This window comes from Crocodylus porosus, unplaced genomic scaffold, assembly GCF_001723895.1.
Source record: "Crocodylus porosus isolate Cpor-Errol unplaced genomic scaffold, CroPor_comp1, whole genome shotgun sequence".
Classification (NCBI taxonomy): Eukaryota; Metazoa; Chordata; order Crocodylia; family Crocodylidae; genus Crocodylus; species Crocodylus porosus.
The window spans coordinates 25,849,232-25,863,006 of NW_017728909.1; the positions used below are offsets into that span (position 1 = coordinate 25,849,232).

General features: G+C 37.3%; 1 protein-coding gene across 1 annotated transcript in view; it reads left to right on the forward strand.

Annotated features, from left to right (window-relative positions):
* SLC1A3 (solute carrier family 1 member 3) overlaps window positions 1-12,538 on the forward strand; it is a 103,718-nt gene extending 91,180 nt beyond the window's left edge. Inside the window, exons 6-10 of the mRNA XM_019531967.1 lie at window positions 303-598; window positions 1,587-1,820; window positions 6,900-7,094; window positions 8,617-8,751; window positions 10,022-12,538. Coding sequence (XP_019387512.1) covers window positions 303-598; window positions 1,587-1,820; window positions 6,900-7,094; window positions 8,617-8,751; window positions 10,022-10,226 — 1,065 coding nt within the window. The 3' untranslated portion in view covers window positions 10,227-12,538. The remainder of the gene's footprint in view (window positions 1-302; window positions 599-1,586; window positions 1,821-6,899; window positions 7,095-8,616; window positions 8,752-10,021) is intronic.
* The last annotated feature ends 1,237 nt before the right edge of the window (window positions 12,539-13,775 follow it).

Below are 13,775 nucleotides of genomic sequence, written 5' to 3' on the forward strand. Positions count from 1 at the left end.
TATACATTTTTTACTGAAGGGTAAACTACAAGTTAGCTGTTAATGTAGACTATGTTTGTACACGCAGGCAGTTACTGCAAAGCAGCTTGCACACTTCCAGAGTAACCTGAGTTTGTGCTGATGATGTCAGAGTTTATCTTCTTACTACATATTTTATGAACACATGACCACAAATATGAGCATCAGAAACATAATAATGAGAATAGGATTACAGAAGACTTAATACATAAATATCTTTACCATTGTTTGCCACAATTTACTGTTTCCCATCTTTCCTTTCTTTTCTTTTCTTTTTTTTTTAGTTCAAAACAAACTATGGTAAGAGAGAATTTAAAGTAGCAATTCCACCCAATGAAACCTCCACTATGGCTTCTGTAATCAGCAACGTCTCAGAGGCAATGGAAACCCTAACTCGAATAAAGGACGAGATTATCCCTGTTCCAGGATCTGTAAATGGAGTGAATGCACTGGGACTGGTGGTTTTTTCAATAAGCTTTGGATTGGTGATTGGGAGCATGAAGGAGCAAGGGCAGCCATTAAAGGACTTCTTTGATAGCCTTAATGAAGCTATCATGAGATTAGTAGCTCTAATCATGTGGTAAGTGTTTTATGTCTGCCAAATGCTCTATTATTATGCTAAGTGTTGCTGTTTTGTTGACAGTATATGCTAGATATCAAGGGTCTGTGTTGGGCAATAAGTCAGACTGGAAGATCTTTCTAGCTTTAAAATCTATACCTCTAAAGATCATAGTTCTCTACACTGTTAGTTTACGCTAAGAATCTAAATATTTTAGTATTTTCTAATTCTTGCTGCAGATAAATATTTTCCATTGCCACCATTACTAATAGATAAATGTAGTCTTTACTGTCCACTGGCATTGTTTTCATAATGTTAGGACATACATATTAGGACATGTACTTTAGCAATACAGCTTTCCACAAAAGTTCCCCACACCAGATTCTAATACAACAGAAAAAAGTCCAGCTGCAACAGCAGTCATCCTTCTGTAGATCTTAGATTCATATGTTCAACGCTAAACTCTCAAGTGTAGCTGAATTGTGTCTGGCACAACTAAGAAAAAGTAGTTTAAGTATCTTTGAAACACCGCACTCAGTCCTCAACAAAAAATAGCCTTCAAAATACTCTCTCTACCCTTTGTCTAACTACTTATTACTTGAAGCTACCTGTGACTAGCCAAACCTAAAGACTCCATTGCTATGCCCCCTTTTCTCAGCCATCTACCTAATATTTAGAGGCAGGTGGCAAAGGAGTACATGTAAAAAATGACTAAAGAATTGGCTAAACTAGGTTTTAAATAGGAACCAGGGCTCCATCAGGCATTCATCAACTTGGAGAGTTACCACCATTCCTCTTGACTTTCCCTTAGCTGACCCCAAACCCAGCAGAGCTGAGTAAATATGGCGGCAACCAAGTTGACTTGCCACAGGCCAGAATCTTGAACTGAGGCCAATCTAGGATGGTTATGGTTGCTAATATGTATAAAGCTTTGTATAAAAAAAAGGGGGGGATTGAAGTTGGATTTCTATTTGTTCAGCACAATGTTTATTTGCTTACTTGTTTATAGGTATGCTCCGCTTGGGATCCTCTTCTTGATTGCTGGAAAAATTGTTGAGATGGAAGACATGGGTGTAATTGGTGGACAACTTGCCATGTACACTGTAACAGTTATCATTGGTTTGCTCATTCATGCAATTATTGTTTTACCACTTCTCTACTTCCTGATCACCCGTAAAAACCCTTGGGTATTTATTGGAGGATTGCTTCAGGCACTGATTACAGCTTTGGGAACATCTTCAAGGTACAATAAGAAGATACTTTTAAGACTCAATAATAATAAAATCTGACATTTTCCAATCTTGTAGTCACACTTCAGGTGAAAAACTCCCATTGATATAACTGACAGGGCCCTTAGCTTATGCAAATGACAAAAGACACTTTAAAAAGTGGGGGTTGTCTCAAAGAAATATACAGGTGTCATTGGAAGCATTTACTTTTATACTTACCATGATCATAAATTTAAAAATAGTACCTAATTAAAATAAAGTACATTAACAATAAAATATACTATTGTCATGATGAAAAATATATGCTGGCATAACTGAATTAATTCATTGTCACAAGCATTTGGACACATCTTATTCAGGTCCATGCTTTCTAGTAAGCATAGTGAGGCCGCAGCTGGAGTACTGCATCCAGTTTTGGGCTCCACAATTCAAAAAGGATGTGGAGAAGCTTGAGAGAGTCCAGAGGAGAGCCACGCGCATGATCAGAGGTCAGGAAAACAGATCTTACGATGACAGGCTGAGAGCCATGGGACTCTTTAGCCTGGAAAAGCGCAGGCTCAGGGGTGATCTGATGGCCACCTACAAGTTTATCAGGGGTGACCACCAGGATCTGGGGGAACATCTGTTCACCAGAGCGCCCCATGGGATGACGAGGTCGAACGGTCACAAACTCCTGCAAGACCGTTTCAGGTTGGACATAAGGAAGAATTTCTTTACTGTCCGAGCCCCCAAGGTCTGGAACAGTCTGCCAGCGGAGGTGGTTCAAGCGCCTACATTGAACACCTTCAAGAGTAAATTGGATGCTTATCTTGCTGGGATCCTATGACCCCAGCTGACTTCCTGCCCTTTGGGCAGGGGGCTGGACTCGATGATCTCCCGAGGTCCCTTCCAGCCCTAATGTCTATGAAATCTATGAAATCTATGAATACAATTTTTACTAAATATGTTTGATTGATCTATTATTTGTTTGCTTACTTTCCGCACTGATTGTTTTCTGTGAAGAGCTCAGAAATGATCCATGAGCCCCTGAATAGCCCTGCTGGCACAGGTCTATGGGCATGAACCTAGTTAATACCACTAGGATTTCATTAGTATCAGTCTTTGAAGTCACTGAGCAGTGAGGAGGTGGAGTTGAGCATCAAGACTTACTCTGCTGACAGATGAACTACCAAGTATTCAAACAAGAGAGAGAAATAAGTAATCAGAGAAGATTGGAAAGAAATTTAGAAAGGGAGTTTGAAAGGCTTTATTTGTAAGTGAACTGCAATGATCAATATGGAGACCAGCAGTGGACCCGAGCTGTAACCTGAAATAAATGTGTCATGATTTTATTCCAGCATGGAGTGAGAAGGGACTTTGTACGTAGGAACTGAAGGTTAGTGGGTAAGTTGAAAAAAAAAGATTTTGCATTGGAACAACAAATACAGAGACTAGGGAGCATCAGGGAGACCAAGTAGTTCTTGGGCAACCAAGAAGAGTCAGTGAGAAGGCTTGGTACTTCTTCCTCACAGAGGCAAAACAACAGGGTTTGACAATATGCAAGACTGGACCAGTTGTGACTACCAGGGAGCAGAGGACCAGAAGAAATTCCACACAGCTAAATGTTTATAATCATGCCCATTTCTTCAGTGAAGAAACAGGGAAAGACCTCTGACAATCCGGGTGGCTGAGTGGAATGGAGAGACATACAGGAGACACTTGTGCCTGGCTGCTCAACCTATAAGAAAAATACAAAGTAATTCCAACCATTCATGGAAGCCAGACAATCCTTCTTCAGTGGGACCATATACGAAACAATGGAAATAATTTTGTTCAAGGGACTGGAAGACAACAAGATAGTGCACTTTATTTTGGGAACCCAGAAACAACACGACTCTAAAAGAGTACAGTTTTTTCAAGTCAGCAAGCAAGTATCCAACAGTAATCGTGCATATTGGCACTAGTACCACACAATGGGTGCCGTTACTGGTTTGAATTTAAAGACAGCTCAAGATGACTTGGAAGGATGTTGAATAGAAAGAATCTCCCAGTGGCTTTCTTAGAGATCCTTTCTGGGGAGCAGAATATTCTGAAAGTGAATCACTGGCTAGAAGTATAAAATAGGTCTTCATTTTGTGGAACATTGATGCACTTTCCTAGGAGAAGGGGGAGTTATACAATTTGGATGGCTTCAGAAGAAGAGTTCGTCATCATTATAGGTTTAGATTTAAAGATAATTTTATAGTTTAGTGAAAAAGTGAAATGAAGGTGAAAAGTGAGAAAACACAGTAGAAAAATCAAGAAGTTGAGAACAAAAGTAATCAAGATACAAAGGACACAAAGATAAAAAAAATCTTTAATTACAGTATATCAATACTAGGGGCTGGGTTAATAAACAAGAAGAATGTAAATTGTCAATTTATGAGTATGAATCCATTTAGTTGGTTTTACTGAAACTTGAAGGAAAGATTTATGCTACTGGAATGTTAAAAAAGTCAACAGTTTTAACCGATTCAGGAAAGATTGAATAGGTGAAGGTTACAAAAATTGTGGCACTCTGTCAAAATTGGCATTACCTGCTTCTAAATTATTGACAGTCGTAGTGCTTGTGGACGTATGTTCTGACAGCTACAGAAGATAGGTTACTTTTGGCTGTCAGCAACAAACTGCCAAATCACACTAGAACACAAAAAGGCTCTCAGAGAAAATTATTCTATATTTTGGGGGGAAAAGAAAGTTGTTATCCTAGCAAATGCCAGTCTGAGTGACACACTCAAAAGAAATCATATTGCCAGTACTAAAATGTTCATCAATAATTTTTTTTAGTAATTACAAGAGCATTTTCTGATTCAAAGTGTAACATGCAGTGTGGGTGATTTCTGTGCTACAGCATCTTGACAAATCACAGAAGCAGCAGTTTAGATGCCAGTGATTGTGACTTGATTATGTTTAATTCTGCAAACAGAATAAAATATAAATACTTGCATTTTTAAAAAGCCAATTTCACAAAGCTGAATACAATTAGAAGGCCAAATTTGTTGGGAGAAATATGCATAATAATTGATAACTGTTGAAGACCATTTTATTAAATGTCTAAAAAACCTACAGTCCCACAGCTTAGAGAAAAGACTGCACTAATCGAAAAATAATCATGTCTAGAGAGGATGTGAAGGCAGCTATAAAAAATACAATATTATTTATTCCATAAATCATGGAATTTTTCTGAATTATTCCATTATGGTAGAAAGAAGCAGCAGATGGCAGGAAGTAAAAAACTCAGAATGTAGAAACTGTAGAAAATTAGAATTGGGAAGCAAAAGGACATAAGGAACAATCTATAGCCAGCAGAATTTAGGAGAGTCAGAAGCACTCTTCAAGCATATCAAGAAGAATAGAATATAATAGTATTGACATGACCAGAAGAAAATTATCCACTTAATAATAGTGCAGAAAGACATTCAATACATATATCTATTACCTATTTGAGTAAAAGACCTCTGATGATGATGATGAAATGCTCCTAAATCTGGATAGTTTTAAATCATCAGGTTCAGATAACTCTGATCTAAAAAATTTTAAAACATGGGATGAGGAGCTTTCTGGATCATTAATACTGACTTTTGGAATAAATACTGGAACAGTAGGGAAGTTCTAGAAGAAAGTTTTTTTAAAAGAAAGCTAATATGCCAATATTTTAAAAAGGTAAACAGCATAACCCTGCTAATTAAAGGCATGTTAGCCTAAAATCAGTGCCAAGCAAAATAACGGAACTACTGACACTGGACTTATTTAATAAAGAATTAAAGGAGAATAAGAGACGTAATACAAATCAATCTAGTTAAATGGTAAATGCTTTTTGGCAATGTTTCTTGGTGTGTTTTTCTGATGAAATTAATGTTTGATGAAAACATCAGTGTAAAAATATTAGAATCTGTGATGCATTCAACTAAGTATTGCATGACATTATATTTATTGAAGGAGAATGACAAAATAAACGGCAGACATAACATGGTTTAAAACTGGCTAGCTGACAGATCTCAAAATGTAACTGTAAATCAGTAGCCTTCAAAAAAAAGGTTAATATCTATTGAGGTATCACGGGGATTTGTTCTCAGCCTTACACATGTTAACATTTTTATCAATGATCTGAAAGAAAAAAAGGTGTTGCTTTGTGGATGCTACAGACATTTTGGGAGTAGCTGATAATGGAGAGGAGAAGTCACTGATAGAGCAATCCAAATTGGTTGGTAAGCTATATGCAAGCAAATATATGCCTTTCCATATGGTCATATGTATATTCATATACCTAACAAAAAAAGAACGTGGACCATATGTACAGAAAGGGGACCTTATTATGGGAAACAGAGATTCTGAAAAAGGGCAAAATAATGGAACATGGTCATGGTAAATAACAACCTCAATAGGAGCTCCCACTACGATGCTGTGGCCAAAAGGGCTAATGCAAACCTTGGATGCACAAGCAGAGAAACACGATGTTAAAAGTGGTTTATAATATGACCTCTATTCTTGGGACTGATACAATCAGTACTGGGATACCATGTTCAGTTTTGGGCTTCACGATTCAAAAAAGAGGTTGATAGACTGAAGAAGTTTTAAGAAAGAGCCACAAGCATGATACAAGGATTTAAAAAAATGCCTCTTATTGAAAACATGCCTCCATCCTTGGTAAGTTTAGTTTAACAAAGATAAGCTTAAGGAATATTTGATCCACAAGTGCCTATACAGAGAACAGTAATTTGACTACAGAACACTCCATCTAGTGGACAAAGTTATAGAAAGATCCAATGGCTAGAAGTTGAAGTTAGAAAAATTCAAATTGAGAAAGGATTGCAAATGTTTAACAATGAAGAAATTTGAACTTTGTTACTACTTGCCAAGTGGCTGTGACAGATTCACCATGATTAGAAATTTTAAAATTAAGATGACTGGTTAGGCTTCTAAAAAGATACTGCTCTAGCTGACATGGAAATTAATTCAGGGAAATCTATGTCCTTTGTTATACAAGAGATCAGACTGCATTGCTGTGGTTCCCTCTGCCTGTGTATAGATGCACATGCAGCCTTCTAGATATATATGTCTTTTCCTTGTTTTAGTTCTGCCACCCTACCTGTTACATTTAAATGCCTAGAAGAAAATAATGGAGTGGATAAGCGTGTTACAAGATTTGTACTCCCAGTGGGTGCTACAATCAACATGGATGGCACAGCTTTGTATGAGGCTTTGGCTGCAATTTTCATCGCACAAGTTAACAACTTTGATCTGAACTTTGGGCAGATTATCACAATCAGGTACAGAAGCCATTTGTGAACGCTTTGATTAAAAGTGCCTTTATGTTGATCACCCTCTTAGCTTACCCACTACAAATTGAAGAATGACTTCCACGACTGCTAAGTATGAGCCTGAGCTACATCTTAGTAGCTAACCAATTATTACACGATTTGTATTCTCAGTGTATCAACATGCAAGAGGACCTGCAAAGCATGCAAGTGGGTTAGCCTTTAAAATTGTAATATGAAAACATAATCATTGAGTTTGAGGGTCATCAATAGCATGTGAGAGTAGTAAATTTATGTTCTGCTCAATGTAGTTGATTTTGTGTGGTGAATTATCATCTATTTCATCTGTGATTTGTTTTCTTATTCAATATACAAACTGCACAGCACAGCAGCTTGCTTCTATGCTCATTATTAGGGGAGCAAACATTCACTGAAAAAAATCTCACAGGGGTGTGGGTTATAGCCATGTTGGTCTAAGAACATCAGCAGACAAGATATCAGATTTACCCAAAGAACCTTTTATTAGACCAACTCAGATAGTTGGAAAAATTCTACTTAGCAAGCTTTCAGGTTTAAATACCCTTTGTCAAGCTGAGGAAGCATCTTCAGTTGGTGTGCGCTCTTCCTGGATGGAATGAATGGTAAAGAAGCCAGAGGCTGCCTTTCTTGCATGCAGACCAGACTTTGTTACCATAAAGTGGACATGATCCTTTAGTGAGAACCATTTCTGGCTTTGAAAATGGTCATACTAATTCAATATCCAACACAGCAGGCAAAATTCTGCTTTCAGATTCTTGTGGCATATCATGGCTCTAATTATCTGCTCTCCCTCCTTAAATGAAACTTGCCATGATTAATGCAGATATGGTAAACTGCCTTTATATTGAATACCATAGGACAGGGGTGGGTAAAATGCGGACTGCAGGCCAGATGCAGCCTGCCAGGCCATTCTATCTGGCCCACAGAGCCCCTAAAAATTTAGAAAATTAATATTTATCTGCCCCAGCTACCTGTCACGCGGCCCTCAATGGCTTGCCAAAACTCACTAAGTGGCCCTACACCCAAAATAATAGCCCACTCCTGCCCTGGGATCTAATAGGAATGACAAATGCTGTACAATTATTACATGTCTGCTTTAAAAGTTTGATATTTCCAGAGAAGCAAAAGATTATTTATGAAACAAAAGGGAAATGGGACTAAACTAGTAAATTCAAAGCCAGGTCCAAATTTAGATCCATGGTTTGGCCTATTATTAACATGTGGACTAGGTATTAAGATTGGATCCAGATCCCAACTTTAACAAAGCTTGGGCTGGGAAGGGAGTTCAGACCTATCTACAAAATTAGAGACACTCCCAGTCTTTTATGATGTGTCCTGCTCCAATACATGAAGCTAAAAATCTGAAACATCAATATCTGGTCCTCATCTAGCATTTGTATTTGCTTAAGAGTTACGCATTAAATGCTTACTACTAGGTAGCAAGATTTTTTGGGAAGCTAACTTTTTTCCTTTGCTTTCTTTCATTTTGGCACAGCATCACAGCTACAGCTGCCAGTATTGGGGCTGCAGGAATTCCTCAGGCCGGACTGGTCACCATGGTCATTGTGTTGACATCTGTAGGTTTGCCTACGGATGATATCACTCTCATCATTGCAGTGGACTGGTTCTTGTGAGTATTTCACATTGAAGAGATAGACCATATTTCAATGGAAAATTCTAATTATTACTGAGCCTGCACATCATTTAATCAGTTGGCTCACTCTTTATGTGTGAAATTGTTCATAAATTTAGAGGTGGTTGGGTCTGTGTTTATTTTGTTTTTTTAAATACAATATTTTGTCATCACTGTAACCCTAAAGGAAATGAGGGGCATATTAGGGATCATACACAAAACAAATACAAATGTCAAAGCATCCCTCTCAACCAAAGAAACTATTCTGAAAGCTTTCAAACAGCCTGAATCTGACATCAATAAATAAGAATCATAACACTCCAGTATATGATGCTGTTGTTTGCATGTTGTTAATGAGCATCCTACAGTGAAAAAGGCATGAAAGTTTCCACTGTTCAGTTCAGAACTGCTTTATCCCAAACTTCCTGACTTTCCAAGTCAGTGAGGGTTTCTGTGCCTTCCCAAGAGATGAGAAAATAAAATACATACAGTGAATAATATCCATTAGCCCTATCCAGCCACTGAATATGAACTGAGATTTGGTTGATTATAGGTGAATGACAGTGCAATTTAATTTCCCCATTCCTGTACATGTTAGAAAAGAAAATTAAGCAGTATTCCTAAGGACTGGGGAATTCCTTCAGGTCCAGCCAAGGTAGATGTGCTGGAATATCATTGCCACCACCAGAATCCAGGGACCTTTCCCATACTTGCAGAGCTGCTAAGCTAACTCACCAGCCAAGGAAGGAACATGCCAGACCAGAACCTGTTTTAGGATCTTTGCCTCAAGGGACATTGCATTGGTTAAATCAAACCTTAAGCAAAAAAATGGTAAAATAAGCTATTTTATCAGCTATCTAGACCCTATTTTACCTTAACTTCATTCCCACAACCCATAAGTCTCCAGCTCAGTTGAAGGCTTTCTAAACTTTATAAGCACCAAGTGATCTTCAGGGTACCATTTGACTAATAGCATTACCTCACTGCTTCAGCTGAAAGGAGGTCCACTGTGCCATGGATGAATCTCACCCTGAATTATTTACAGAATATTAACAAGGATCATGTTGTTGCATTAGAATAAGAATTTTGATACAATTTTGGTTCATATAGAGAAGGATTCATGCCTGTGACATTTCTGATACATGAATATGCATAAAAGCATTGAACAATCCAGCAGTAGTTTTCAAAGACTATTTTACCATAGTAAATCTGTCCATGTCACTTGAAAAAGCCAGAAAAAATAGACTAATTCAACTATTTTTCATAGGGACCGTCTTCGTACCACTACCAATGTCTTGGGAGACTCCATTGGTGCAGGAATTGTTGAACATTTGTCACGGCATGAACTAAAGAACAGAGATGCTGAGATGGGTAATTCTGTGATAGAAGAGAATGAAATGAAGAAACCATATCAACTCATCTCACAGGAAAATGAGAGTGAAAAACCATTAGACAGTGAAACCAAGATGTAGGATAAAACAGGCATGTATCCAACACTAGAATTGTGGGAAACATACTTCTCCAACCATTTATACCTTGTTTTCACCAAGCCCATTTAGTCCATGTTTCTCCCCTTTATGATAGCACTGAATAAGAATTAATCACAAACATTCCAAATTAGCAGCGACCAAGGTGTATGTTGGCATTCTACTTTAAAAAATTAACAGGCTTCACACTGGTCCTGCAAGAAATGTGTTAACTGATGAAAAATACAAAAAAAGTGTGTATTAAAATCCTAAAAGTCCCCATGTATATGTTACTGAGCTCCGGAAATGTGACTTCTTTTTTTTTTTAATAAGTTGGAAAGACAAATTAGATAACAGAACCTGAAAAACCATTTTTATTTTTTTAAATACCTATTGCCATTTCCTAACACCAATAAGCATGCAGTCAACGATTCCTAACTTGATAACTGAACCAAGATGTATGAACTAACAGGATTGTGGTCTTTCATCTGCTGTCACTTTTCACCTATGTTATTTCCTTATTCTATACTAGAAGCAGAATAAAGAGAGTTACAGTAAATGAAAGAAAAATAAGGAAGAGATGTTCACATAAAACACTCACGAGTAGAGCTTTTACCAGATTGAGCTGAAATATCATTTTTCAGTTGATTTCTTCTAAATAAGACACTTAAGCACTAGCAAGGGCTGATCTTGACAAGCGCTTATGTTTACTGCTCCCTTTGACCTGTGAAATAAATATTTGCAGGATCTAAGCCCTAGATTGGCTGGTCTTTGATGCAAGAAGTGCATCTTCATCTGTGTTTGGAAAACACTTAATGCACAGTGGGCATGCTCATAGTCTAAATAGTCTGCAATAGTAAAACAAGCAGAGAGCATCAGCACTTTGTAGGAAGCATTACAGGCCTGGGAGACGTTGATCAGAAACTAAGGAGATGGAGTTCTGGGTCAGACTCTGTGTTGCAGAAACTACATTGCTGGAAGTCATGACAGAAGGGGCATTTAAGTGGAAGTCTGCCAATGGCTCGGTCATTCAATTGAGAAGTAGTGAGTCTAATAGCCAAATACACCTTCTTCTACTTGCGAGACAGAACTTACTGTCTCATTATGAGGTTCCCAAATTTTTGTGGGTTTACCAGCAACATCTCTATTAAAACATAAAGAATACTATTTTAGAAAATTAAACTAATGGGTGCTTTATTACTCCTTACTAGAAAAAATATAAATTGCAGAATAGTAAATACATTTATTAAAATGTTGAAAGTATAATAAAAAGAATCTTAAGAGCAATACTGTAGGTCTCCTTCAGGGAATACAGGAAGAAGGAATAAAAAAGGGAGCTAGTAGTAATCTTGTAGCTTTTTTGTCCACTTCATGATTATTCCCTGATGAAGCCCTTTTATGAAAAATATTAATTTTATTATTTTCCTTTGTTCTCCTTGTGTCATTGTAGGAGTCAAAGAGTAAAGTTTATAATGCAGTTAGAGATGGGGGACTGAAGGAGCATGAATAAAAAAAGCACAGCACTTACTGAATGGCCTTTTCTGCACAGAAAACTTTGGTTTAGTTCCAGGTTTTGGTTGGTTTCTTTGTTTTTAAGACAGAACAGAGACATGTCCTTGCTGCAACCACTACTCACCAAACTTCCATGATTAACACATGTAACTTTTGTCTCTGAAAGAACATAACAACTATAAAGTGAAAACGTCAGTGTGCTAGTTGAAGGCAGGTCTTTTCCCATGTTTGGAGCCACATGATAGGCTGTTTTTTCGAGGAGTGACAAGTCCTTGTTCATGTGAATAGCTTAAGTGGGAATACTTTTACAAGAGTGGTGAGCAGGATTTAACTCAGAGTCCTTAGCAGTAAGAATGCTTTAAACCTGCAACGTTCTTTAAAATTCTCTAACTGAAAAGTGAAAAAGTGTGATTTTTTTTGCTAACAGAATACAACCCTAGCTTGCAGACACACACATCTTCTGTTTTGTAATTAGAGTTATTTTTATATAGATACTGTATTCAGTATGTGTGTATAAAAGTTAACTTTAGAATGGAGTAACAATTTAATTGTTAAAACTCTATTGGGAAATACATTGCAAAGACTTAATATAAATGGCTGTCTTTCTATGACATCAGTTGAGAAAAGTGAATTGTGTCACAAAGTATGTGATCTTTTTTACACTAACTTTGTTTCTTATGGAAATCAGGTATTATAGAGAGATCCCTTTTCCGAGCTCTCATTGGCTCGGCATTTAGAGGCACCCGGTGGGGACTGAAAAACATTACTTTGTAGATGTATTTTCAATAAAAAATAGTTTTACATTATTTGGCTGTTGTGCCATCTTATTCAAATTTTATGTAATGGGGGACTCTTCATGCACATTCAAAACATATAAGGAGACTTAAGGGTTCCATTGACTTGAGCACTTTTTACCCTGCAGGGTCTTACTGATGCATGAGTATTTCTCCTAGATTCAAATATCCATTTCCTAAACTTTTTCAAGAACAAGTGTCCAGTCTTCATGGACAAAACAAATGAAAAAGAACATTAAAGGAAGAAATAAGAAGGGAATATAAGAGAAAAAAAGTGAAAAGTCCAAGTCTGAAGACAATGTTATAAAGAACTGGGAAATGATTTATCAACTTTGGTACTAATACTGATGACAGCACTGATTTAATGTTTATTATCACAAATGAACAAAGAAAAATAAAGTGTGAAAGAAGGTATGTGATTTGATGGATTAGAACTCAAAATGAGAGAGTGGGTTAATTACATTTTCACTGCTGGATATTTTAGCTAATAATTGCAGCAACTGTCGATGAAGTTCAGTTCTCTTGAAAATGTAAGTACAAAAATATTTAAAAGCATAGGGTTGGAAGAGATTTCAGGGGTCACATAATTCAACCCCCTGCACAAATTCAGAATGCACCATTCTTATACCAGACAAATATCTATCTAGCCTGTTTTTGAAAACCCTAATGAAAGGTATTCTACAAATTCCCCAAGTATCTGGTTCTACTGTCCTACTGTTCTGACAATCAAGCTTTTTCTGAGATTGAATCTAAATCTATTGTGCTAATTTAAACCAACTGCTTCATGTCCTGACCACTTTGGCAAAGGAAAAGTACTTCTCCATCTTCTTTATGTCAGTCTTTCAACTATTTGAAAACTGTTATCATGTTCCCCTTTAATCTCGTTTTTGCCACACCAAGCCTATCTGGTTCTCTCAAAGTTTTCTTACACAGCTTGCATTCCAACCCTTTACCACCTTTGCTGTTCACATCTGGACCCTTTCCATTTTCCACACGTTGTTCTTAAACTGTAGAAGCCAGAACTGCACACAATACTTGGAAGCAATGGCTTTCAGCCTGTGGTCTGTGGACCCCTGGGGGTCTGCAGACTATGTCTAAGGGGTCTGCAAAAGATGACTATGATCAGTCAAAAGTATGCGACTATAAGACCTAATCAGCATGGAGTAGACAGATGGTATCCCCTCCTGTGTCTGACATGTTATACAGTATAAAATTACATTTGGGGGGTTTTTGGCAATTGTATCTCATT